The following is a 24,075-nucleotide window of genomic DNA, read 5'->3' on the forward strand; positions in this document are numbered from 1 at the left end:
GCAAATGAAGAATTAATTTAGAAATGGGGAACAGTTGTGAATCATGCATATATACTAAATGCATGCTCCTTTCGGCTAGAAGGCTAGTGGTCTCGAACTAAACTGATTTTGTGAGAGTGCATGGACACTATAGAGGCTTGCGTGGCTACAATGTGCCCCACGGGATCCGTGAGTGAGTAATAGATGTAGTATTGGGGCACATGGTGCGCATATTCGTTATCCATTATGTGCGTGCCTATAGCGCGGTCATACACATATTGTACGTATAGAGTTGTGACTGTGCGAGTATTGAAGACACTAGTAGCTGATGTGCTAAAGTAGCCAAGTGCACGTGCAGTATTGTAATGCGAAGATTACATGGTGGTATATATCAACATTATGTCTGCTGTGTGTGCCGTTCAGCAGACAGACATTCGTGCTTAAAATTGAAAGACAAACAACAACTAGATGACAGACAACATAAAATACAGTCTCACTTGAGTAGGGAGGTTGTTATTCCTCTCGAGTTAGAACGCCGTTTGGTTCTCCGCTTGCCCTTAATGGAGAAGGAATGGCGAGGAGAGTGTAAGAGCGTAAACGCACTTTACAGGAAAAAGGGGGGGGTTTGCAGCGTTAAAGCAGTGTGGTATTGAGGGTCTAGACCGGTCCATGGTAGACCCGTTTGTACTCACAGTTTGTAAGGGAGAACAGGTCCGAAATACCTAGGGCGGCGATCGGTTCCGCTTGTTCAGCGCCGATACACGGACGGGGAGTGGTTAAGAAGGCCGGCAAGCAGGAAGTTGCGTGCTGCCGCTGGGAAGACTAGAACGTCTTCATTGCGAATGGAAATAAAAGAAATACTCGGTATCCCGTGTGCGGAGCACTGAGTAGAGGTGACACGAAAAAGAGTGACACGAAAAAAGAGTAGTTGGATCTCTGGGCAGATAAACATTTTAAAATATTAAAAGGGAGGAAACAGAATTATGAAGTGGGACAGAGTGAAGAGCTCCTAAATATTAGGAGGTATCCTGCGAGGCCTGCTATGCCAATGTATTAGGAGGGAGGGTAAAAGGAAGGGTAACAGGCTACCGCTTAGGGCTGCGTGATGAGTAGCGGTACTTGCTATGCCTATGTATGAGAGGGCAGGTAAAAGGAAGGGTAACAGGCTACCGCTTAGGGCTGCGTGATGAGTTTTAAGAGTAGCGGTGTTTGGTGCAGATCAGCTAGTAGTGGCGGTGAAGGGCATAGGGGTCTGCACAGTACAAAAATTGACGTTTGCACAAGACTGGACAGGTCATATATTTATAGACTATAGAGCGATCGAAAGCAGTGATTAGATGTCATCAATGCCGATGTATGCTGTTCCAGGGTACATTATCGTTAAGTCCTGTAATGTGGGTTGAGAGTCTATAGACCCAGCGTTGTTCTTTTTTGAAAAGACGTTCCTGGATGTCGGTTGGGCTGGGGTCTAGTTGTTCAATAACTACCCATGACATGTCATTGGTGGTATGTCCCTTGGCTAGGTAGTGTTCAGTGAGTCTTGTGGTGCTGCGTTTGCAGCGGATGTTACTGCGATGCTCGCAGATTCTGGTTTTGACCTTTCTGGTGGTCATCCCAACATATCGCAAATTACATGGGCATGTGATGAGGTAGATGACGTTTGCCGAATTGCAGTTGGTATGTTTCTTGATTGTCCAGATTTTATCCTGTTCAAGATTGAGTGTTTTTGTGGCTTCGGTGAGATGGCAAATGCTACAGTTGCCACATGGGTAGTGGCCTGTCACTTCTGGAAGTCCCCATGCATTCAAAACTGTACTAGGCATGCTCAGTGTCTTTTTTGGCCTGGTCGGTACTAGGCTGTCTCTGAGATTATGGGACCTCTTGTACGAAAATAGGGGTTTTTTCCATTGTAGTTTGCCTGAGGTTACAATTTTCCAATTGTTTTGTATCAATTTTGCTACTTGATTGGAGATGGTGTTAAAGGTGGTTACACACGTGAGTGGTATGGTAGTTGACAGATTCATCTTGGGTTCCAATAGACCTTCACGGTTTTGGTTACGGGCTCTTTTTTGTGCTTTGTGGATAACTTTGTTTGGGTATCCACGGTTTTGAAGTTTTGTAGTTAGTTCTTCTGATTGGTTTTTGAAATCTTTAAGATCACTACAGTTACGGCGCAATCTGAGGTATTGGCCGAACGGCAGATTGTCCCTTAGAGGCCTAGGGTGGAAACTCTGGAAATGCAGAAGTGAATTTTTCGCTGTTGGTTTAAAGTGAGTTTTAGTCATCAGTATTCCATCTTTTGCTTCAATTTCCAGGTCTAGAAAGGTGATTTTGGTTTTGCTTGTGGTGTGAGTAAATCGTAGGTTTGGATCTAGTGTGTTAATCCAATTCAGGAATTCATTAAGTCTTTGGTTATTACTTGTCCAAATTAAGAGTACATCGTCGATGTATCTTTTGTAGAACGTGATGTCTTGATTGTAAATTGATTGAGGGTTGAGGATATATACTTCTTCAAAATTAGACACGTACAGCCCCGCTACACTAGGAGCGAAGGTGCTCCCCATAGAAGTTCCGTACTGTTGTAGGAAGAGGGTACCTTCATATTCGAAAAAATTATCTTTGAGGGCTATTTCCGCACATTCCATTATGAATGATTTTGGGGTGTTATACTCCCAGATTGTTTTATCAAGGGAGGTGCGGAGAACCTCTAGGGTGTCATCTTGGGGTAGGCTGGTATAGAGGCTCTCAATGTCTAGACTTACAAGGATGGATGTAGTAGGGTTGAATTCCAGGTTGTTAATTTGGCTCAGTAAGTCTTTAGTATCTTTTAAGTACGCAGGAGTCGACTGAACTATAGGTTGTAGATAGAAATCACAGAAGCGGGACAGGGGTTCAAGCAGTGAGCCTATTCCAGAGACGATGGGTCTACCCGGTGGTGGTGTTTTATTTTTATGTATTTTTGGGATGGTGTAGAAGTATGGAATGGTTTTACCACCTGAGGTAAGGAATAATGCCTCTTGTTTGCTAATGTAGCCATTAGATTCTGCTTCGTGAACCATGATGTCAATTTTGGTCTTGACTCTATTAGTGGGATCTTCGTTCAGTATTTTGTAGTTCTTTGGATCATCTAGGAGGCGAGTGCATTCTAGATGGTAGGCATTCCGATTTTGAATAACTATCCCTCCTCCTTTATCAGCTGGTTTGATGATAATGTCTCTGTTGTTTTTGAGACTCCGGATGGCATTGAACTGTTGAGTTGTAGTGTTGTTAAATCCTTTGTTCTCCTGAGTATTCTCTATGCCTTTGTATATCGCTTGTTCGAATGCGATGAGTTCGGCTGGTGTTGTATGAGGAGGAGGAATGAAAGTTGATTTCAATTTGAGGGTGGTGTCACCTTTTGCTTCTTGTTGTGATTCCTTATTCGGTGAGTTTTCAAAAAAAGCTTTAAGTTTAAGCTTACGAAAGAATTCTGATAATTCACAGTGTAATTTGAATTTATCCAGTTTCGCTGTGGGTGAAAATCCAAGGCCTCTATTGAGGACCTGTTCCTCCGCTGTTGTGAGAGTATGGTTTGAAAGATTGGTTATTAGGCTCTGCTTGTGCTCGGCTGGGGTTCCTTCGTTCTGCTGCGTGTGTTGGCACTTGGGTTCTGATTGTCTTCCCAGTGTACTTGGTTTCCTCGTTGGCGTCTTCCGCGTCCCCTCTGGCCTGATCCTAAAAAAGGAAACCGTTGGTTGGGGTTGCCAAATTGGGGGTGGGGTTGTTGAAATTGTGGGTTCCAGCCATAGAACATTGGTTGAGTCATGGGAGGGAAAGGAGCCGGGTAATTGGGTACCATTCCTGGGTGCATGTTAGGCCATGGTTGTTGCCAGTGTGTGTTTCTTCCTCTGCCTCTTCCCCGTTGTCTGTTTGTGTAGTAACTTTTCTCTGATCCTGAGCTCTCATTACTGCCACCACTATGTATTGAGGAACCTTCTTCTGAAGATATAGAGTGGCTAGATCTCGTAGGGGTTTTGTAGTCTGCGTCAGAATATGGGTATGTTTTGACATATGAGAATTTTTTTAAGTCTTTTTGAAATTGTTGGATCTTGGATTGTGTTAGCTCTTCTTTGTAATCTGCTATTTCTTTATTGACCTCCTCTAGTCTTTTCTTATATGATGTTAACGTGGTTTTGAAGTGTTGTTCAGTTGCCTGGATTTCTATAAGGATCGCATCTGAAAGTCTTTTTGCTGTTTGGATGATCAGAATGATCCAGTCTCTTGTGCAGTGCCATGCAATTTGTGCCCAGTCTCTACGGAATGCTGCATCGTCTAGGAAGATGCGTGGCGCGTTAGTTACTATTAGGCCTTTTGGGGCTGTATTGGAACGCAAATATTCAGTCAGTATTACCCCGTGTAATATTGTTCTTATGCGTGTTCTTTTTTTCTCAGAAAGATTCTCCCAATCTGCGCTGTGAGAAATTGTTTGTGCCACATTGAAGTCAGCTAATAAAGGAGTAGCTGCTAAGATGTTGTTGACATCCTCGTCAGTAAACGTGAGTCCTGCATTTTCTGCCATGGTGTGTCAGAAGTTATAGTTTGTGCTTATCAAATGAATAGGAACAATATTACACGGGGTAATACTGACTGAATATTTGCGTTCCAATACAGCCCCAAAAGGCCTAATAGTAACTAACGCGCCACGCATCTTCCTAGACGATGCAGCATTCCGTAGAGACTGGGCACAAATTGCATGGCACTGCACAAGAGACTGGATCATTCTGATCATCCAAACAGCAAAAAGACTTTCAGATGCGATCCTTATAGAAATCCAGGCAACTGAACAACACTTCAAAACCACGTTAACATCATATAAGAAAAGACTAGAGGAGGTCAATAAAGAAATAGCAGATTACAAAGAAGAGCTAACACAATCCAAGATCCAACAATTTCAAAAAGACTTAAAAAAATTCTCATATGTCAAAACATACCCATATTCTGACGCAGACTACAAAACCCCTACGAGATCTAGCCACTCTATATCTTCAGAAGAAGGTTCCTCAATACATAGTGGTGGCAGTAATGAGAGCTCAGGATCAGAGAAAAGTTACTACACAAACAGACAACGGGGAAGAGGCAGAGGAAGAAACACACACTGGCAACAACCATGGCCTAACATGCACCCAGGAATGGTACCCAATTACCCGGCTCCTTTCCCTCCCATGACTCAACCAATGTTCTATGGCTGGAACCCACAATTTCAACAACCCCACCCCCAATTTGGCAACCCCAACCAACGGTTTCCTTTTTTAGGATCAGGCCAGAGGGGACGCGGAAGACGCCAACGAGGAAACCAAGTACACTGGGAAGACAATCAGAACCCAAGTGCCAACACACGCAGCAGAACGAAGGAACCCCAGCCGAGCACAAGCAGAGCCTAATAACCAATCTTTCAAACCATACTCTCACAACAGCGGAGGAACAGGTCCTCAATAGAGGCCTTGGATTTTCACCCACAGCGAAACTGGATAAATTCAAATTACACTGTGAATTATCAGAATTCTTTCGTAAGCTTAAACTTAAAGCTTTTTTTGAAAACTCACCGAATAAGGAATCACAACAAGAAGCAAAAGGTGACACCACCCTCAAATTGAAATCAACTTTCATTCCTCCTCCTCATACAACACCAGCCAAACTCATCGCATTCGAACAAGCGATATACAAAGGCATAGAGAATACTCAGGAGAACAAAGGATTTAACAACACTACAACTCAACAGTTCAATGCCATCCGGAGTCTCAAAAACAACAGAGACATTATCATCAAACCAGCTGATAAAGGAGGAGGGATAGTTATTCAAAATCGGAATGCCTACCATCTAGAATGCACTCGCCTCCTAGATGATCCAAAGAACTACAAAATACTGAACGAAGATCCCACTAATAGAGTCAAGACCAAAATTGACATCATGGTTCACGAAGCAGAATCTAATGGCTACATTAGCAAACAAGAGGCATTATTCCTTACCTCAGGTGGTAAAACCATTCCATACTTCTACACCATCCCAAAAATACATAAAAATAAAACACCACCACCGGGTAGACCCATCGTCTCTGGAATAGGCTCACTGCTTGAACCCCTGTCCCGCTTCTGTGATTTCTATCTACAACCTATAGTTCAGTCGACTCCTGCGTACTTAAAAGATACTAAAGACTTACTGAGCCAAATTAACAACCTGGAATTCAACCCTACTACATCCATCCTTGTAAGTCTAGACATTGAGAGCCTCTATACCAGCCTACCCCAAGATGACACCCTAGAGGTTCTCCGCACCTCCCTTGATAAAACAATCTGGGAGTATAACACCCCAAAATCATTCATAATGGAATGTGCGGAAATAGCCCTCAAAGATAATTTTTTCGAATATGAAGGTACCCTCTTCCTACAACAGTACGGAACTTCTATGGGGAGCACCTTCGCTCCTAGTGTAGCGGGGCTGTACGTGTCTAATTTTGAAGAAGTATATATCCTCAACCCTCAATCAATTTACAATCAAGACATCACGTTCTACAAAAGATACATCGACGATGTACTCTTAATTTGGACAAGTAATAACCAAAGACTTAATGAATTCCTGAATTGGATTAACACACTAGATCCAAACCTACGATTTACTCACACCACAAGCAAAACCAAAATCACCTTTCTAGACCTGGAAATTGAAGCAAAAGATGGAATACTGATGACTAAAACTCACTTTAAACCAACAGCGAAAAATTCACTTCTGCATTTCCAGAGTTTCCACCCTAGGCCTCTAAGGGACAATCTGCCGTTCGGCCAATACCTCAGATTGCGCCGTAACTGTAGTGATCTTAAAGATTTCAAAAACCAATCAGAAGAACTAACTACAAAACTTCAAAACCGTGGATACCCAAACAAAGTTATCCACAAAGCACAAAAAAGAGCCCGTAACCAAAACCGTGAAGGTCTATTGGAACCCAAGATGAATCTGTCAACTACCATACCACTCACGTGTGTAACCACCTTTAACACCATCTCCAATCAAGTAGCAAAATTGATACAAAACAATTGGAAAATTGTAACCTCAGGCAAACTACAATGGAAAAAACCCCTATTTTCGTACAAGAGGTCCCATAATCTCAGAGACAGCCTAGTACCGACCAGGCCAAAAAAGACACTGAGCATGCCTAGTACAGTTTTGAATGCATGGGGACTTCCAGAAGTGACAGGCCACTACCCATGTGGCAACTGTAGCATTTGCCATCTCACCGAAGCCACAAAAACACTCAATCTTGAACAGGATAAAATCTGGACAATCAAGAAACATACCAACTGCAATTCGGCAAACGTCATCTACCTCATCACATGCCCATGTAATTTGCGATATGTTGGGATGACCACCAGAAAGGTCAAAACCAGAATCTGCGAGCATCGCAGTAACATCCGCTGCAAACGCAGCACCACAAGACTCACTGAACACTACCTAGCCAAGGGACATACCACCAATGACATGTCATGGGTAGTTATTGAACAACTAGACCCCAGCCCAACCGACATCCAGGAACGTCTTTTCGAAAAAGAACAACGCTGGGTCTATAGACTCTCAACCCACATTACAGGACTTAACGATAATGTACCCTGGAACAGCATACATCGGCATTGATGACATCTAATCACTGCTTTCGATCGCTCTATAGTCTATAAATATATGACCTGTCCAGTCTTGTGCAAACGTCAATTTTTGTACTGTGCAGACCCCTATGCCCTTCACCGCCACTACTAGCTGATCTGCACCAAACACCGCTACTCTTAAAACTCATCACGCAGCCCTAAGCGGTAGCCTGTTACCCTTCCTTTTACCCGCCCTCTCATACATAGGCATAGCAAGTACCGCTACTCATCACGCAGCCCTAAGCGGTAGCCTGTTACCCTTCCTTTTACCCTCCCTCCTAATACATTGGCATAGCAGGCCTCGCAGGATACCTCCTAATATTTAGGAGCTCTTCACTCTGTCCCACTTCATAATTCTGTTTCCTCCCTTTTAATATTTTAAAATGTTTATCTGCCCAGAGATCCAACTACTCTTTTTTCGTGTCACTCTTTTTCGTGTCACCTCTACTCAGTGCTCCGCACACGGGATACCGAGTATTTCTTTTATTTCCATTCGCAATGAAGACGTTCTAGTCTTCCCAGCGGCAGCACGCAACTTCCTGCTTGCCGGCCTTCTTAACCACTCCCCGTCCGTGTATCGGCGCTGAACAAGCGGAACCGATCGCCGCCCTAGGTATTTCGGACCTGTTCTCCCTTACAAACTGTGAGTACAAACGGGTCTACCATGGACCGGTCTAGACCCTCAATACCACACTGCTTTAACGCTGCAAACCCCCCCCTTTTTCCTGTAAAGTGCGTTTACGCTCTTACACTCTCCTCGCCATTCCTTCTCCATTAAGGGCAAGCGGAGAACCAAACGGCGTTCTAACTCGAGAGGAATAACAACCTCCCTACTCAAGTGAGACTGTATTTTATGTTGTCTGTCATCTAGTTGTTGTTTGTCTTTCAATTTTAAGCACGAATGTCTGTCTGCTGAACGGCACACACAGCAGACATAATGTTGATATATACCACCATGTAATCTTCGCATTACAATACTGCACGTGCACTTGGCTACTTTAGCACATCAGCTACTAGTGTCTTCAATACTCGCACAGTCACAACTCTATACGTACAATATGTGTATGACCGCGCTATAGGCACGCACATAATGGATAACGAATATGCGCACCATGTGCCCCAATACTACATCTATTACTCACTCACGGATCCCGTGGGGCACATTGTAGCCACGCAAGCCTCTATAGTGTCCATGCACTCTCACAAAATCAGTTTAGTTCGAGACCACTAGCCTTCTAGCCGAAAGGAGCATGCATTTAGTATATATGCATGATTCACAACTGTTCCCCATTTCTAAATTAATTCTTCATTTGCAGGTAATCTCAAACGGAGTTACTGTGAGTACCTCATCACCACACTCACAGCACACTTTAGGGTGTGTGCTGATATTTACACTTGGCCTGTATATTATTTTTACGGCCATTCACCAAAATTATTTTTATCATTAATTTTGGCTGGTCCTGACGAAAGCCTCTAGAACTATCAAGAAGGCTGAAACTAGTTGACCTTAGTTTCTAGGGATATAAGGAAAATAACATTCCTAATTACGTATCCCGCAAAAAAAAACCCCTTTTTACATTAGTCCTGGGACCCTTATAATTAAAGTTTTTTCATAGGGCATTTCCCAGAGACTTTTTTAACTCTTAATCACTTCACACATAGCACTCCACTTACTGCTCATAACCCTGCTCCGCTGTATCTCAGGCGTTGTAGCACAACTGGATTGTGCTAGACAATCCAGTTGGGCCCCGATGATGAAGCATGCCACCTACTAGGTAGGTGGGTGAGGGGTTTCTTACACAGCAGTTGTGCTCTCCCTCCTTTCACGTTGTTTTCAACAATGACAGCGAAAAAAGTTTGCTTTGAGTCATGAAACTTGTCCATTTTGTTTGATCATATTGTTCTGGGGAAGAGGACAAGTTTTCCTTTTCCTCGCTCTCTTGTTGTTCTTATTAGTAGTTTAGGTAAACATCCTTCCAGCTACAGAGCAAAGGGCCCAGCCTTACTGTCTCCGTGCAAGTAATTCATAGCTCCTGTTACCATGGTAGGCCCATGCCCCCTCGCATCTCATGTAGACACGTAGACACTTATACACGCACTAGCAGTCAGTATAGGATAGCCTCTGCCTGAGAGACATTTCCTTCCAGATAATACAGTTCCTTAAACACAAGATATTAGATACGATTTGGGATTAGGTTGTTCTGACATCCCAGACTTCTGTCTCCTCATGTAGGGCTAAATGTCAAGTCCCCTTCACCCTCCAGTTACACGTCAATCACACGTCATGCTGCTGCACGCGCATCTCTGCCATATATTTCTGCTGACCTTGCAGGATTCTTTTATGGATCCACCCACCTGTGACATCCTCATAATGACGTTTCTAGTACACGCCCTTATGCACGCCTATTGTAACGCCTTTTTTCATTACGTATGTGTATTCTTATCTCTCTTCTCAGCTGTCACGCCTTCTGCATTTGTCTTTGCTGTAATGCATTGACTATATTTATGACAACCTGTCAATAAAGTATTGCCTATCCCTTCCCGAACCTTCGTGGTGACGGAATCCGATTGCCTGGTTCGAACCAATTCCTTTGTAAGGAATAAATCCCCTTTTAAAACCTCAAATACCACGGATTCTGCCTCTTATTTTTACTGAGTTATTCTTATTGAACTTTACCGCATAAATTAAGTCTAGGTAATTTAAATTTACCACAGACGAGTGCTAGGTTGTCTGGGTACGAGCTGACCCTTTTGGCAAGTCATATACAGATTAAGCGTTGTAATGTACTGAATCCGGCGACATTATTGCCGAGTAATACGGAATCAGATGATGTACCACCACATGATTGTTATTTACGAACTGAGGAAGAAACAAAGGGTCGTGTGGACCTGAAAAACACTCCTTTGGCAGATCCTGATGGTACTTTGTATGTTGATGGTTCTTGATTCAAATTGCCGAATGGCGATGTGACGACTGCGTATGCTGTAGTGACGTTGAGCACGGTTGTGGAAAGTGCGAGATTGAATCAGAATTCAGCACAAGCAGCAGAGTTGATTGCATTGACAAGGGCATGTGTCTTGTCTAAAGGAAAGCGAGTGAATGTGTTTACCGACAGTCAGTACGCATTCGGCATTGCGCACAGTTTTGGAAGACTTTGGAGAGAAAGAGGATTTATGACATCGCATGGGACGAAGATCCAACACGGGCAGCTAGTGAATGATCTTTTGGATGCGCTTACCTTGCCTAAACAAGTGGCGATTGTTAAATGTAGCGCACATCGGAAAGTGACGGATGATGTTGGTCGTGGTAATGCATTTGCGGATGAGATTGCTAAGGAAACGGCTAGGAATCTTACAACTCGAATGTATGTGACAAGTTCAGCGAGATGGCCGACGGAAACTGGCATGTGTGAAGACACTGTTGAGAGTGTGAAGGCAATTCAGAACGAGGCAACTGAAGCTGAAAAGATCAAGTGGAAAGAAAGTACGGGAAGGTTGGATATGCATGGATGTTGGGTTGACTTGACGGAACGTCAAAGGTGGATGTTACCAGATGCTTACGTATTAGCTGTCGTAACGATGGCTCATGGGTTGTCACATATTAGTGCAAAAGGGATATGTAAGTTCTTGTCCCCTGTATGGAAGAATGAGGGTATTACTAAGTGTGCTGAGAGAGTGGTTAAGAATTGCATGGTGTGTTTGATGCACAATCCTGGCAAGGGCACACCCACTCCACCTGGTCATTTTGCTCCCCCTGTTTGTCCCTTTGAGGTGATCCAACTGGACTTTATCCATATGGAGAGATGCAATAACCTGAAGTATGTTTTGGTTGTGGTTTGCGCGTTTTCTAGATGGATTGAGGCCTATCCTCTTAAGGATAACACTGCCCTGTCCACAGCGAAAATCCTGCTGAAGGAATACTTTCCCAGGTATGGAATGCCACGGATCGTGTGGTCGGATAATGGAAGTGAGTTTGTAGGAAGTGTGATGCAGAGTGTGTGTAAGGGCCTTGGAATCCGCCAAAAATTCCATAGCGCTAATCATCCTCAGGTAGCGGGTTTGGTTGAAGGGTACAATGGTACCCTGAAACTGAAACTTGCAAAAATACAAGCTTCCACTGGTCTATCATGGCCTGATGCCTTACCTCTGGCTCTCTTATCAACCAGGGCGACTGTACACTCTCGAGTAGGGCTTAGCCCATATGAGATTGTGTTCGGCCGCCCTGCGAACATTTGGGGAGTCCCGAGACCTAAGGCCTTTGATAGTCTTGAGTATCCAATGCTAATTGATTACCTTCATGATTTGACCACTAAACTACGGTTGATTCATCAACAGGTCTTTGAAGCTCTACCGGCGCAGACAGAAGGTCCTGGACATCAGCTCCGGCCAGGCGATTGGGTCGTTACCCGAAATTTTGGTCGGAAACGTAACTTGGAGCCAAGATTCGTAGGACCTTTTCAAGTCTTGTTGACAACGAGGACTGCGGTTCGATTGGAGGGCCAGAAGAACTGGGTCCACGCCGGCCACACGAAAAAGGTACCGATCCCCTCACCAACAGACGGTTGGGTGAGAACTGGGATTGCGGCAACGGAAACTGAGACTCCTTTAAACTTTGTGCCGTTTAGTGACGCTCAACCTGTAGGAGATGATATGTCACTGCCAAACCCACGGGTGGAGTCATCAGTAGCAAAGAACCCAAGGTCCGACTCGTTGTCCACTTTATCGAACACTGTTGCGCCAGCTGAACAATTGTTTACAGAGCAAACTCGACCTGGAAGAAGTCGATACTTTCTTCGTTCAAGGACTAATAAAAATTAAGTCGTATATTTGTTTTTTTCCCTCCTTTTTCGGTGCGATGAGCATTATGGACAATTACATCCTTTCTTTTTGAGTTTTTTTATGTGTTTTTCACTGCTAAAGAGATTTGTGTTAAAACTGAACGTTTTGAGGAAAACCTACCATCCGGGTTACCGTAGGGCCGTGCGGGTACTCCTTTCTGTTTAGCAGGTTTCTGACGCTAGGTTGGTTACTTTTGTCGATTCCTGGGAACTCCTGGGGATTGATAATCGCTACTCAGAACGAAGTGCGTCAAGTACGTCACGGACGGTTTGTAGAGGATGGCATTCTCTAAGCTGTTGGAAGTAGAAAGGATGTCGGCGCAGAGATCAGAGTTATATAGGGTTGTACGAACAAAATGTTTTCGGTTTCAGGTATTCCTACTGTTTCTGACTGTATCTATGCTATTGGTGGGCGGAGTGTATTTTGGAATACAGTTGTTATTGCCTTCTGTTTCACCTACCTTTTCTCCTAACCTAAGCTCCATCACCACTGTTTCCCCACATTCTTTTCATCCTTTGCCTCAACACGAACAGGTTAGACGTGCGGAATTTATGAATAACTCCTTCGTTCAACTCCTACATCAGCATCAGTTGGTGATGAATACTACCAACTGTTGGGTGTGTGGGTTAATGCCACATACCATGGATAGGGGTATTCCGTATTTGGTCCTTCCTTACAGCTCTCAGGGTTCCGCTCGAGCATTCCAAACTATGTTTCGTAGCGCACTAGATTCCTACCCCAGTCGAGAGCCACGCTCTGTTAATTTTGGTCCTGGTCCGTACCACAAGCCTTTGGCGATAGCGATAGCGGATTTAGATAGAGATGTTTTTGATGCATCGCTTATCCCAGATGAAGAGGTGCAAGCCTATAAGGATCTGAGTGAGGCTGAGTATAGTGTTTCAGTGGGTGATAGACAGCTTAAGAGCTCGTCCCCAATATGGATTGTACCACACCTCGGTAATTTCTGCTTGAAAGGTTTGGGTCGAAATCCGAGAGCACAACTTGGGAACAGTGCTTGTACTGACACGTGTGTCCTACCGATGCTCTCTTCCCCTGTTTTCCTGACTGCTAAGGGCACTTATTTCATATGTTATGAACGTGCATATACATGGCTACCCCGTGATTTTTCGGGTACCTGTTATATTGCGAATCTTTTACCACCGACTTTTACAGTGGTCTCAGACTATCACAAGACTAGAGTTGTGAGAGGCGTTATTAGCAAAGAGGATACTGCCGGTCAAGAAGCAGGAGATTTCTTTAAGGGTTTCCTGCCGTTTTGGGGACCTATGGTTAATAGTAGGAACATAAGACAGTTGACCCGTGTAGTCGAGTCGACTGCTAATATTACCGCGAGTGCCCTTGGTAACTTAACAGCTGAACTTCAGGCGGATAGACTCATGACGTTGCAGAACCGGATGGTTCTAGACGTCGTTCTCGCAGATAGAGGTGGTGTGTGTAAAGTTATCCATTCGAGCTGTTGCATTTTCATTCCTGACAATGCTCCAACTGTCTACCAAGCCATCTCAAAGTTGCACAAGATTTCCGAGTCCATACACGTGGACGAAGGTAATTGGACACTTCTAGGATGGTTTTGGGGTTTGATATCCACTTGGGGTTGGAACATTCTGATGATCGTAGGGGTTGTTGTAACGTTTCTATTCACGTGTTGTCTTTGTGTACAGTGTGGTCCTGCCTTATGTGGCCTTTGTGCTACAACGTGTATAAGCCGCCATCTGTTACCAAGGAGACATTGATGAGTAGAATGATGTTCCAGCAACAGGTGAACGATCTGATGAATATTGAAATCGATTCCGATCTTGACTAGTGCTTGCCTACCTGAGGGCAAAAGGAGCGTCTGAGGTTCCGTGTGAGACGGAACGACATTTTTTGAGTGGTGACGAATATGGATGAGTTCGGTGTCTACGAACCGCAAATGACGAGTATAGTGGGTGTACGCAGTTTCGCTACGCCACCACGTATGGTTCGTCTCATTCTTGGGTTTGTTCATCCGAACCCTCGGGTTCCATTTTAGATACGACATCCATTTTGTTTCTTGCCCTCAAGTAGCCAGCGAACGGACGTTGCCCGCTTCGTGACCCTGGGACTCCCAAGCTTACATGAGGGACACGTGTTTCTTTGAGGGTGACTTTTACGATAAGGGAAATGACATGGCGAAGGCAGATGGCCCCGCTCGGGACTCATCTTGCCGTGCTAGCCTATTGTTTCAGTCATGCATGCACTGGACACGAGGTCTTTGATCCTGTCATCAAGTTTCCTTTATTACTCCTGACACTCTTCTTTAACGTGTTGTGCATCCTTGTCCTTTCTTGGCATCTGTTCTTGTCCTCTCTCCTAATGTGTTTACGGTCAGAATGGAATGTGTTTTATTACGGGGAGATATGTTTTTACAGTTGGGAACCGGCAATGTTCCGGCCTCCTGAAACATGAACACGACTCTTTCGAAGTTTATTGTGGGAACTGAGTTGTAACTTTTGTTCGCCATACTGTGCAATGGCAAAAACGTGTATAAAAGGAGCGATCCACTTTTGCAATTTGAAGCAGTCTCCGAGAACCTACACATTGTGTACTTCTTGTGATCTCTGTATCCCTGCAGTAAATAAACGCTGATCTCTGACGTCGCTGGAAGTGTCCCGTTTCTCTGTGTTTTGTACGCCAGAACAGGTAACCCACGAAGGTTTCAGGTGTTGTCCCCTGGCACCGCTGGGTCTTAGAATAACCCAGTCCTTCACCGTCAGGGGGCTAAATGCATTAGCAAGCAGTCAGAACTCTGTCAAAGCAGTCTTAAATGTGACCTCCCAGTCATTGTGTTGTTATGTTATGTTATAATATTTCTAGAGCGCAAACTGTTACCCGAAGGTGTCCTGGCGCTATCTACAAAGAACCTCCCAAAGAACTCACCAAAAGGCCACAGATTAACCATTAAACAGCCAGGTTTTTAAGGCTTTCCTGAAAGCCAGGAGATCCATACTATTTCGAAGCTGAAATGGGAGGGCGTTCCAAGCTTTGGCTGCCCCCACCCGAAAACTCCTGCCTCCCCAGCTGGTTTTTCGAAAGATTGGAACTGCTACCAATTTAGCTCCTAGAGAACGTAGTGGTCTATTAGGAACATACCACCGAAACTGCTGCTTCAAATGCTCCGGACCGGTCTCGTGAAGAGCTTTAAAGACGGTACAGAGTGATTTAAACTGCACCCGTTTCTTAATAGGCAGCCAGTGGAGTCTTCTGATGTCGCCAGAAACAGAGGCGAACTTAGATGTCTCTGTAAACAGTCTAGCGGCCGAGTTCTGTAGAAGTTGGAGTTTATGCAACAGTCGCTCCTGGATGTTAAGGTAGAGGCTGTTGCAGTAATCCAGCCTTGTCATAGTTAGTGCGGTTACTACTGTGCGTTTATTTTCCTTTGGTAGATACTGTAAGATTTTCTTACATGTTCTCAGGGCAAATGTGGTAGCCGAAACAACTGAGTTAACTTGGTCTTCAAACTGAAGCCTATCGTCAATCACAACTCCTAGGTTTTTTACTTTCCTGGAGGGGATTGGAAGTACGCCCAACGAAGCTGGCCACCAACTTGGAGTCCAAAACTTGGGAGCGTTGCCAAACAAAATGACCTTCGTCTTACCTGAGTTAAGTTTTAAACAGTTTTGGGATATCCATATACCCACTGCATCCATGCAATCATGAAATCGTAGTTTGGTCCCCCTCTAATGCCCTGGTAGCAGAGACACCACGATCTGAGCGTCATCTGCATACGATGTCAGAGCAAATCCAAATGACCTGATCAGAGGTGCAAGCGAGGAAACATATACATTGAAAAGTGTCGGACTAAGAGAAGAGCCCTGCGGAACCCCGCAGGGCAAAGTAAACAGTTTGGAACAGAATGTGCCAAGAGACACGGTTTGCTTTCTGTACGAAAGGAAAGACTTCAAAAGTTCCCATGCTTTGCCTTGGACTCCACATTCTCACAATCGGTCCATCAGCAAATCATGATGGACCGTGTCGAAGGCCGCAGACAAGTCATGTTTTATGTTTCAAATGCAGGTCCCGTGGTACAATAGACAGGGGGAAGCCCACAACATATGGGCACTCACCATGTGGCTTACTAGAAGCTGCATAGACTGGTCACTTCTTCAATGAGCTCAAGTAAAACATGAGGTGCCAGGATGCCACTATGCTGTTGCTACCTGACCCTGGACCAGCTAGTGCTCTGGAAGCATGGTACTGAGAACTGGAGGAACAGCAGACAGGGTCAAGGGCACCATCTGAGCAGTTCCTTTGTTTACAGTAAGTGTGTATGCATGTGTAGATGGATGTGTGTATGATTGCATCCAGGGTTATCTGAAGTATTATGCTACCCAGACACATTTCTAGGGCCCTTGTATAGAACAAATTTGCATTTCATCACCCATTTCCTGCTAATTGAAGCACAGAGTGCCAAATTATATGTAAAACTTTAACAGGGTCACACAAAAACATTTCAAATATGTTTTGCCCAGGAGTCAGGACCCCGAAGAAATCCTTAAGATGAAAATAGTAGAAAGAAACAGAGTGGTATATGTAGGCAGAGAGATAGAGTGGTTAGATAGAGAAACAGAAGACACAGATCAAGTAGGGAGAAGGTTCACTTTCCCCAGGAGCCCCTTGGGTGGTGGGGGCCCTGAGCACACTGCCCACTGTGGCCATGCTTAAAAATGCATCTGGATGCCTCAGTTCCTGTTGTATTCGCCTCTCTCCTTCTAACATCTGCAGGCCATTCCGAGCATGAGGCATAGCTCCAGAGCAATGCTGGTAACTACTGGCAGATTGTGGGCATTTCTGGTGTGATGAGTCTCACTACTGGCAAAATCATGGCAAATCTTGAAAGTTAACACAAGGAGATAATGGAAGGAGCGCTGAAACTTTTCAGACACTCACCCCCAGTCAAAGATCTGAGTTGAATCCATCACCATTCTTTAGCTCACTTCGCCACCTCAGTTCAGACCCAGCTATATGCAAATCAGTCTTGACCCTTTGCCTCATGGGAACAGTCCAGCCCGACCTGCCAACCCATTTCTTCCCTGAACCGGAAACAAGCATCCTGGGACCGGTTTCTGGGTAACACCCTTTATCAGCCAGGGCGCCAACTTAGGGCGAACAAAGAAAACACAAGGAGATGATGGACGGAGCGCTAAAACTTTTCAGACACTCACCCCCAGTCACAGATCTGGGTTGAATCCATCATCATTCTTTAGCTCACTTCGCCACCTCATTTCAGACCCAGCTATATGCAAATCAGTATTGACCGTGTGCCTCATGGCAACAGTCCAGCCCGAACTGCCAAGCCAGGTCTTCCCAGAACCGGAAACAAGCATCCTGGGACCGGTTTCAGGGTAACACCCCATATCAGCCAGCTAGCATGAATCCAGTGGCAAAGAGACCAAGGGACCCACATCTGGGCATGCCCTGCCAACTTCAATCAATCAATCAATCATTTGTAAAGCGCACTACATACCCGCGAGGGTCTCAAGGCGCTGGGGGGGGCGCTACTGATCGAACAGCCAGTTCTTGAGCATCCTCCTGAAGGTCAGCAGGTCTTGAGTCTGTCGTAGGCTCAGTGGGAGGGTGTTCCATGTCTTGGCGGTGAGGTGGGAGAAGGATCTCCTGCCGGTGGTTGTTCTTCAGATGCGCGGGACGGTGGCGAATCTGGGCATACCCTGCCAATAATCCTTAAAATGAAAAAAAGCAGAAAGAGACAGAGTGGCAGATGTATCCAGAGAGATAGGGTGGTTAGATAGAGAAACAGAAGACACAGATCAAGTAGGGAGAAGGTTCACTTTCCCCGGGAGCCCCTTGGGTGGTGGGGACCCTGGGCACACTGTCCACTCTGCCCATGCCTTAAAACGCTCAGGATTCCTCAGTTACTGTTGTATTCACCTCTCTCCTTCTGGCATTTGCAGGCCATTCCACGCATGAGGCATAGCTCAGGAGCAATGCTGGTAACTACTGGCAGATTGTGGGCATTTCTGGTGTGATGAGTCTCACTTTTGGCAAAATCATGGCAAATCTTGAAAGTTAACACAAGGAGATGATGGAAGGAGTGCTAAAACTTTTCAGACATTCACCTACAGCCACAGATCTGGGTTGAATCCTTCACCATTCTTTATCTCACTTCGCCACCTCAGTTCAGACCCAGCTATATGCAAATCAGTCTTGACCCTGTGCCTCATGGGAACAGTCCAGCTCGAGCTGTCAAGCCAGGTATTCCCTGACCCCGAAACAAGCATCCTGTGACTAGTTTTGGGGTAACACCCTTTATCAGCAAGGCTAGCTTGAATTCAGTGGCAAAGTAAGCAAGGGACCCACATCTGGGCATACCCTGCCAACTTACGGCAAACAAAGCAAACACAAGGAGATGATGGACGGAGCGCTGAAACTTTTCAGACACTCACCCGCAGTCACAGATCTGGGTTGAATCCATCATCAATCTTTAGCTCACTTTGCCACCTCATTTCAGACTCAGCTATATGCAAATCAGTCTTGACCCTGTGCCTCATGGGAACAGTCCAGCCCGAACTGCCAACCCATTTCTTCCCTGAACTGGAAACAAGCATCCTGGGACCGGTTTCTGGGCAACACCCTTTATCAGCCAGGGCGCCAACTTAGGGCGAACAAAGAAAACACAAGGAGATGATGGACGGAGCTCTAAAACTTTTCAGACACTCACCCCCAGTCACAGATCTGGGTTGAATCAATCATCATTCTTTAGCTCACTTTGCCACCTCATTTCAGACCCAGCTATATGCAAATCAGTCTTGACCCTGTGCCTCATGGGAACAGTCCAGCCTGAACTACCAAGCCAGGTCTTTCCTGAACCAGAAACAAGCATCCTGGGACCGGTTTCTGGTTAACACCCTTCATTAGCCAGGCTAGCTTGTTGAATCCAGTGGCAAAGTGGGCAAGGGACCCACGTCTCACCATACCCTGGCAAAAATCCTTAAGACGAAAAATAGTAGAAAGAGACAAAGTGGTAGGTAGGCAAAGAGGTAGGGTGGTTAGATAGAGAAACAGAAGACACAGATCAAGTAGGGAGAAGGTTCACTTTCCACAGGAGCCCCTTGTGTGGTGAGGGCCCTGGGCACACTGCTCACTCTGCCCGTCCCTTAAAACGCCCTGGATGCCTCAGTTACTGCTGTATTCGCCTCTCTCCTTCTGGCATCTGCAGGCCATTCCAAGCATGAGGCATAGCTGGTAACTACTGGAAGATTGTGGGCATTTCTGGTGTGATGAGTCTCACTGCTGGCAAAATCATGGCACATCTTGAAAGTGTTCACTCCTAAAGAGGAATATACATCAAATGTATTGCTTAACGCAGCAAATTTCTCCTGCATCTCATTTACTGAGAGTTCCCCATAGGTAAATTCCATTGTACGTGAGTGCGCCTTTAAATTGTAATGCTTTCAAGTCATTAAATGAAAAAATGTGCTGTAAAAATGCAAAAATTGACTAAGTTGTTCGATTGTTTCCAGGGGAAATCCGAAACGTCGATATTTCTAAAGTCGATACGCCGGTCTCCCATTAAGGAATGCATACTTCTATTTCAAATCTCAGGCCATATAGGATTCTACATTTTTCTGACGCAAAGGGTTGCCACTGGGGAGCTGCTGAAAGTTAAAGAAAAAAAGAAAAGTGAGCGCAAGGGGCGGTTACGAGCAATGGGGGTGTTAAGGCAAACTGCAGTGTCGCACGCCCGTGGACATGGATTTAAAGGACAGGAACATCCGGATCCGGGTGCGTGGAAGGAAAGTCAAGGGTGAAGAGGAAGGCAGCGACCTCACAGGGCAGCTGGGGCTGCCGAGGGGAGCGAGGGGTCATCGCGGGGGACACGAGAGCTGTCAGAGTTACTACAGGGCGTCCGGGGCGCCGTAGGGACAGTGCCCACAACTCAATCCCCATAAGAAGGGCTTTCACCGCCCGGGGGCGGTCTGTCCGCCCGGGGGCGTGCCCGCCAGCCCCTAGGGAGGAGCCTCTCTCTTCTGCAGGAGGAGCTCCGGTGAAGCCTGAAGTGCCGGGGAATTTGCTGCATATTATGGGGAACCCAGCGCAGCCCGTGGAGAGACCTCTGCAGCCGGCGCCGAGGAGCCGCGGCGGGCCGCTGTGAGCGCCTCAGGATGACCCCGGAGTACTGCCTGCGCTCCCTGCTCATGCTCATCCTCGCCGTCTTCTCGGCCAACGCCAGCAACTGGCTGTGAGTCCTTTTCCTTGCTTCCTTCTCCCGCGAGAGCCGCGCAGCGCGGCTGAGCGCCGATTGCACAACCTGCTGCCCTTCACGTCACTCATATCTGCAGATCAGATGTTGTCTTTTAACAGAGCCTGACCGGACTGCTCGGGAACCGGTTGGTTGTCAGTCAGACTGCTGTGGTTGTGGAGCTGGGGCAGAGTACTGGCGTTGTAATCAATGATGCAGCAGTTACAGTGGCACCCGGGTCCCATGAGTCTGAGGGGCCCTCTGTAGGCAAATGAAGCAGTTTTACTACTAGGTCAGGTGGCAGATGAATGTTGCTTGCTTGCGGGATGGACCGTGGAATCCCTCGATAGCACTACATGCGTGACACGCAGGAGCACTACTTGACACTTAGAATTGCCTGTTGGGGTCATACCCTTATTTCCCAATGTCAGCCATCCCGCCTTTTTCTTTTAACCACGCACCATGGCACCCAGGGGAAACGGATGGGGGAAGTCGTGCTTTTTTCCTTTCACTTATTAACTGAAAGTTACACTTTTACCTTGAGCCCCTAGTCACCTTCCCAGACGCCAGGATGCGCGGCGCATGTTTCCCCTGCAGCAGATATCTGCCACCAGTAGCAGGTGTCTTCCTGCAAACAGCCCCCTCATTTTCGCTGCAGGATATGTGTGTTGTCTTAGCTCTCATGTTCCAAGTCCCGCAGCTTGTGTTTTTGGCGCAAAGTTAACTTTCTATTTAAAGATTTGGAAAACAGTGTGGGCCCATCCAGGTCTGCTTCGGAGCACGTTTAGAGCTCGGGGTGTGTTTATTTCTCCTGTCACCCCCTAAACTTGCTACAGCGACAGCCAGGTTTCTTTGCATGCCACTCTAAAGCACACAGTCTCTCGTGTCAGAGCAAAGCGATTTAAAGGGGAGGTTCCATTGAATTCAGTGCAGGTCGGTCTTAAGGTAGGTGGCGTGATACCACACCATTGCAGTCAGTCGAGGTGAGCCATTCCGCAAGGATGAAGGTCTGCTACGTTGGAGATTTGCAATTTGCTGTTGCATTCATATAGCGCGTTATACCTCCGGCGAAACGCCAAAGCGCTTAGTGATGGCTTTGAAGCCAGTGGAAGCTAAATGGTGAAGATATGATGAAAGGGTGATCACATTGAAGTGAACGGGGTGAACTGTTCTGAAGATGCTGGTTCCATTAAAGACAGTGGAGGTTTCCACGAATCACGCACCCGGCACTAGTCCCTTTACCCTTAAATACGCCCTCCAAGACTCATTGTGTTTTCTTGGTCTGCTTTTGTTGCCGTGCATAGCATGTCCCGCGGAGCTGCGACTGCGTTTCAGCACATACACATGCGAGTAAAGCGCGATCTTCCTATATGTTTGAATGCTGGGAAGTGTGTAGAATGTACCATTCCTAAGAGGGTGACATTGGTTGGCAGAGCGGGCGATTGCCCTGAGTTCGAGGGATGTGAAACACTGCAGGGAAGATTATGTGCCCACCTCCCTAGAAACCGTGTATTTTATGTAAATCAAACAATCGCGCGTTAAATCATCTCTCACTCCCGGTTTTGGCAGATATTGGCATATAAAAAAATTTATTTTGCCCAGGATCACACAGTGTTTTCAAAAATGGAAACGACGCTTGGTCTTTCATACGTCTGTGGTGACATCTCTCGCGTGTGCCGGGAGGTTTCATCTTAATAACAATGACGTCCTCCAAGCCAAAGTGATCTGCAAGTTGTACATCCTGGGGGTGTGCCCAACCCCCTGTCTTCAAAAGTATCATGCGTCCTAATGTCACAGCACACTCTGCTTGGAGTCAATGAGTTGAGATTCCTCCTACATTGAGGCGCGTGCCTGTGTCTCAGTGGGTTGTCTGCCGCCGCCAGCACTCAGTACCTGCACTTCTTTCATTTGGAAGGGATTGTACCGGCACTTCTCAGCACGTCTCCAATGCTTTTAATAGGGGAGAAACAGCACTTCTCAGGAGCAAACGTACTCTGGGATAAGGAACACTTACACTAATCTATTTCCTTTTTAAACCACTGGTCTCCATTGTGTATTGTATGGTGGCATTTGTATAGCACGTTCTACCCCTGTGTGGGGCAAGACACACCAACACGGATAGCAGGCTACACTGCTCAGGGTGCATCATTAGAAGGTTGTGGTTTTTATTTTGAGCCTGGGTGGGAAGTGTTTTCATATTGTGCAAGATGACCACCGAAGTGCATTTATCGTGTTACAGAACTGAACGGTTGGCGGTGTTACAGTACTCAGCGCTTGGCAGTGTGATGGGCGGGGTATGTGGTGGACAAGGTGTGTAAATTACAGGTGTAATAAGGAATAATACATACACCAGCCTAGCCTTAGGGGCTGCGGGTGCTGCGCACATGTGCACCAAAAAAGGGAGTAATTGAATACAGGTCATGGAACTTTGGAGCAAGAGTGCATGTTTCTGATACGTTCTTGGTGCCATGATGGCGTTGGAGAGGTAAAAACCCAAACAGCAACATGCCAAGACACTGCAGAAATGGGGTGGCATGCATTTTTTTAAAAACTTTTTATCGGGGTTACCTGGTGGAAGGTTCAGTAGCCTAATTGCAAATGTTTTTTTTAACTTAATTCATTTGTTATATTACCGGGTTTCCACGTTCAATGAACTTCTACTGAAAAAAAACAGCGGTCTCTGAACTTGTTTTTGGTGTGTAATGCTGCAAATATGTTTCACCAAATATGTTTTTAATTTAATCAGTAGAATTCTTATTGGCTTTTTTTTCATCTGTACGTCTAGAGCACAATTTCCCCAAAACACACATGCTGCCATACCGCTGGATCATGTAGAGACCTTTTGTAACAGATGAACTAGAATTTACACCAAAATTTGACTGTTTTTGAGAGCAGAAATTATAATATGTTGACAAGTGTCAGAAGCGTGTCTGAAAGGGAAGCTTCCTACTTTTATACAAGGGGTTTTGTGGAAGGTGAGTGGCATCGAGAAAATTACGATTCTAAAAATAAAACGCAGTGTTCAAACCTTCGTCTCACCCCCGCCCCCAGTCTCTCCCCCTCCATCCACGCCAGTGCTTCGTGCAGAGTGTGACCCGCACCCACATTCCAGCTGCACCCCTCCTTCCCCTGCAGTGCCCTCCCGTGTCTCATCCAGTGTCTTGACAGCTCTGTTTTGGAAGCAAATCGCTCTTAATATCTGCCAGACGTAATACGCAGGTTAATCCAAGAGAGAGCAGTCCCGCTGAGCTCCTCTTTGAATATTAAGGTGCGGTGAAGGATGCTGGCAAGCAGGGACCTGTCCCCTGCACGCTGCTGAAGAAAACACACGTTGCTCACTCAGAGCG

The 24,075-nt window shown here is 45.9% G+C and overlaps 1 protein-coding gene across 1 annotated transcript in view; it reads left to right on the top strand.

Annotated features, from left to right (window-relative positions):
• The first annotated feature begins 20,510 nt into the window (after nt 1-20,510).
• The window catches only part of LOC146867929 (protein Wnt-4), a 193,151-nt gene continuing 189,586 nt past the window's right edge, over nt 20,511-24,075 (top strand). The window contains exon 1 of the mRNA XM_085608653.1: nt 20,511-20,728. Within this exon, the coding sequence (XP_085464779.1) occupies nt 20,652-20,728 (77 nt within the window). The 5' untranslated portion in view covers nt 20,511-20,651. The remainder of the gene's footprint in view (nt 20,729-24,075) is intronic.

This window comes from Triturus cristatus, chromosome 1_2 (assembly GCF_964204655.1).
Source record: "Triturus cristatus chromosome 1_2, aTriCri1.1, whole genome shotgun sequence".
Lineage (NCBI taxonomy): Eukaryota > Metazoa > Chordata > Amphibia > Caudata > Salamandridae > Triturus > Triturus cristatus.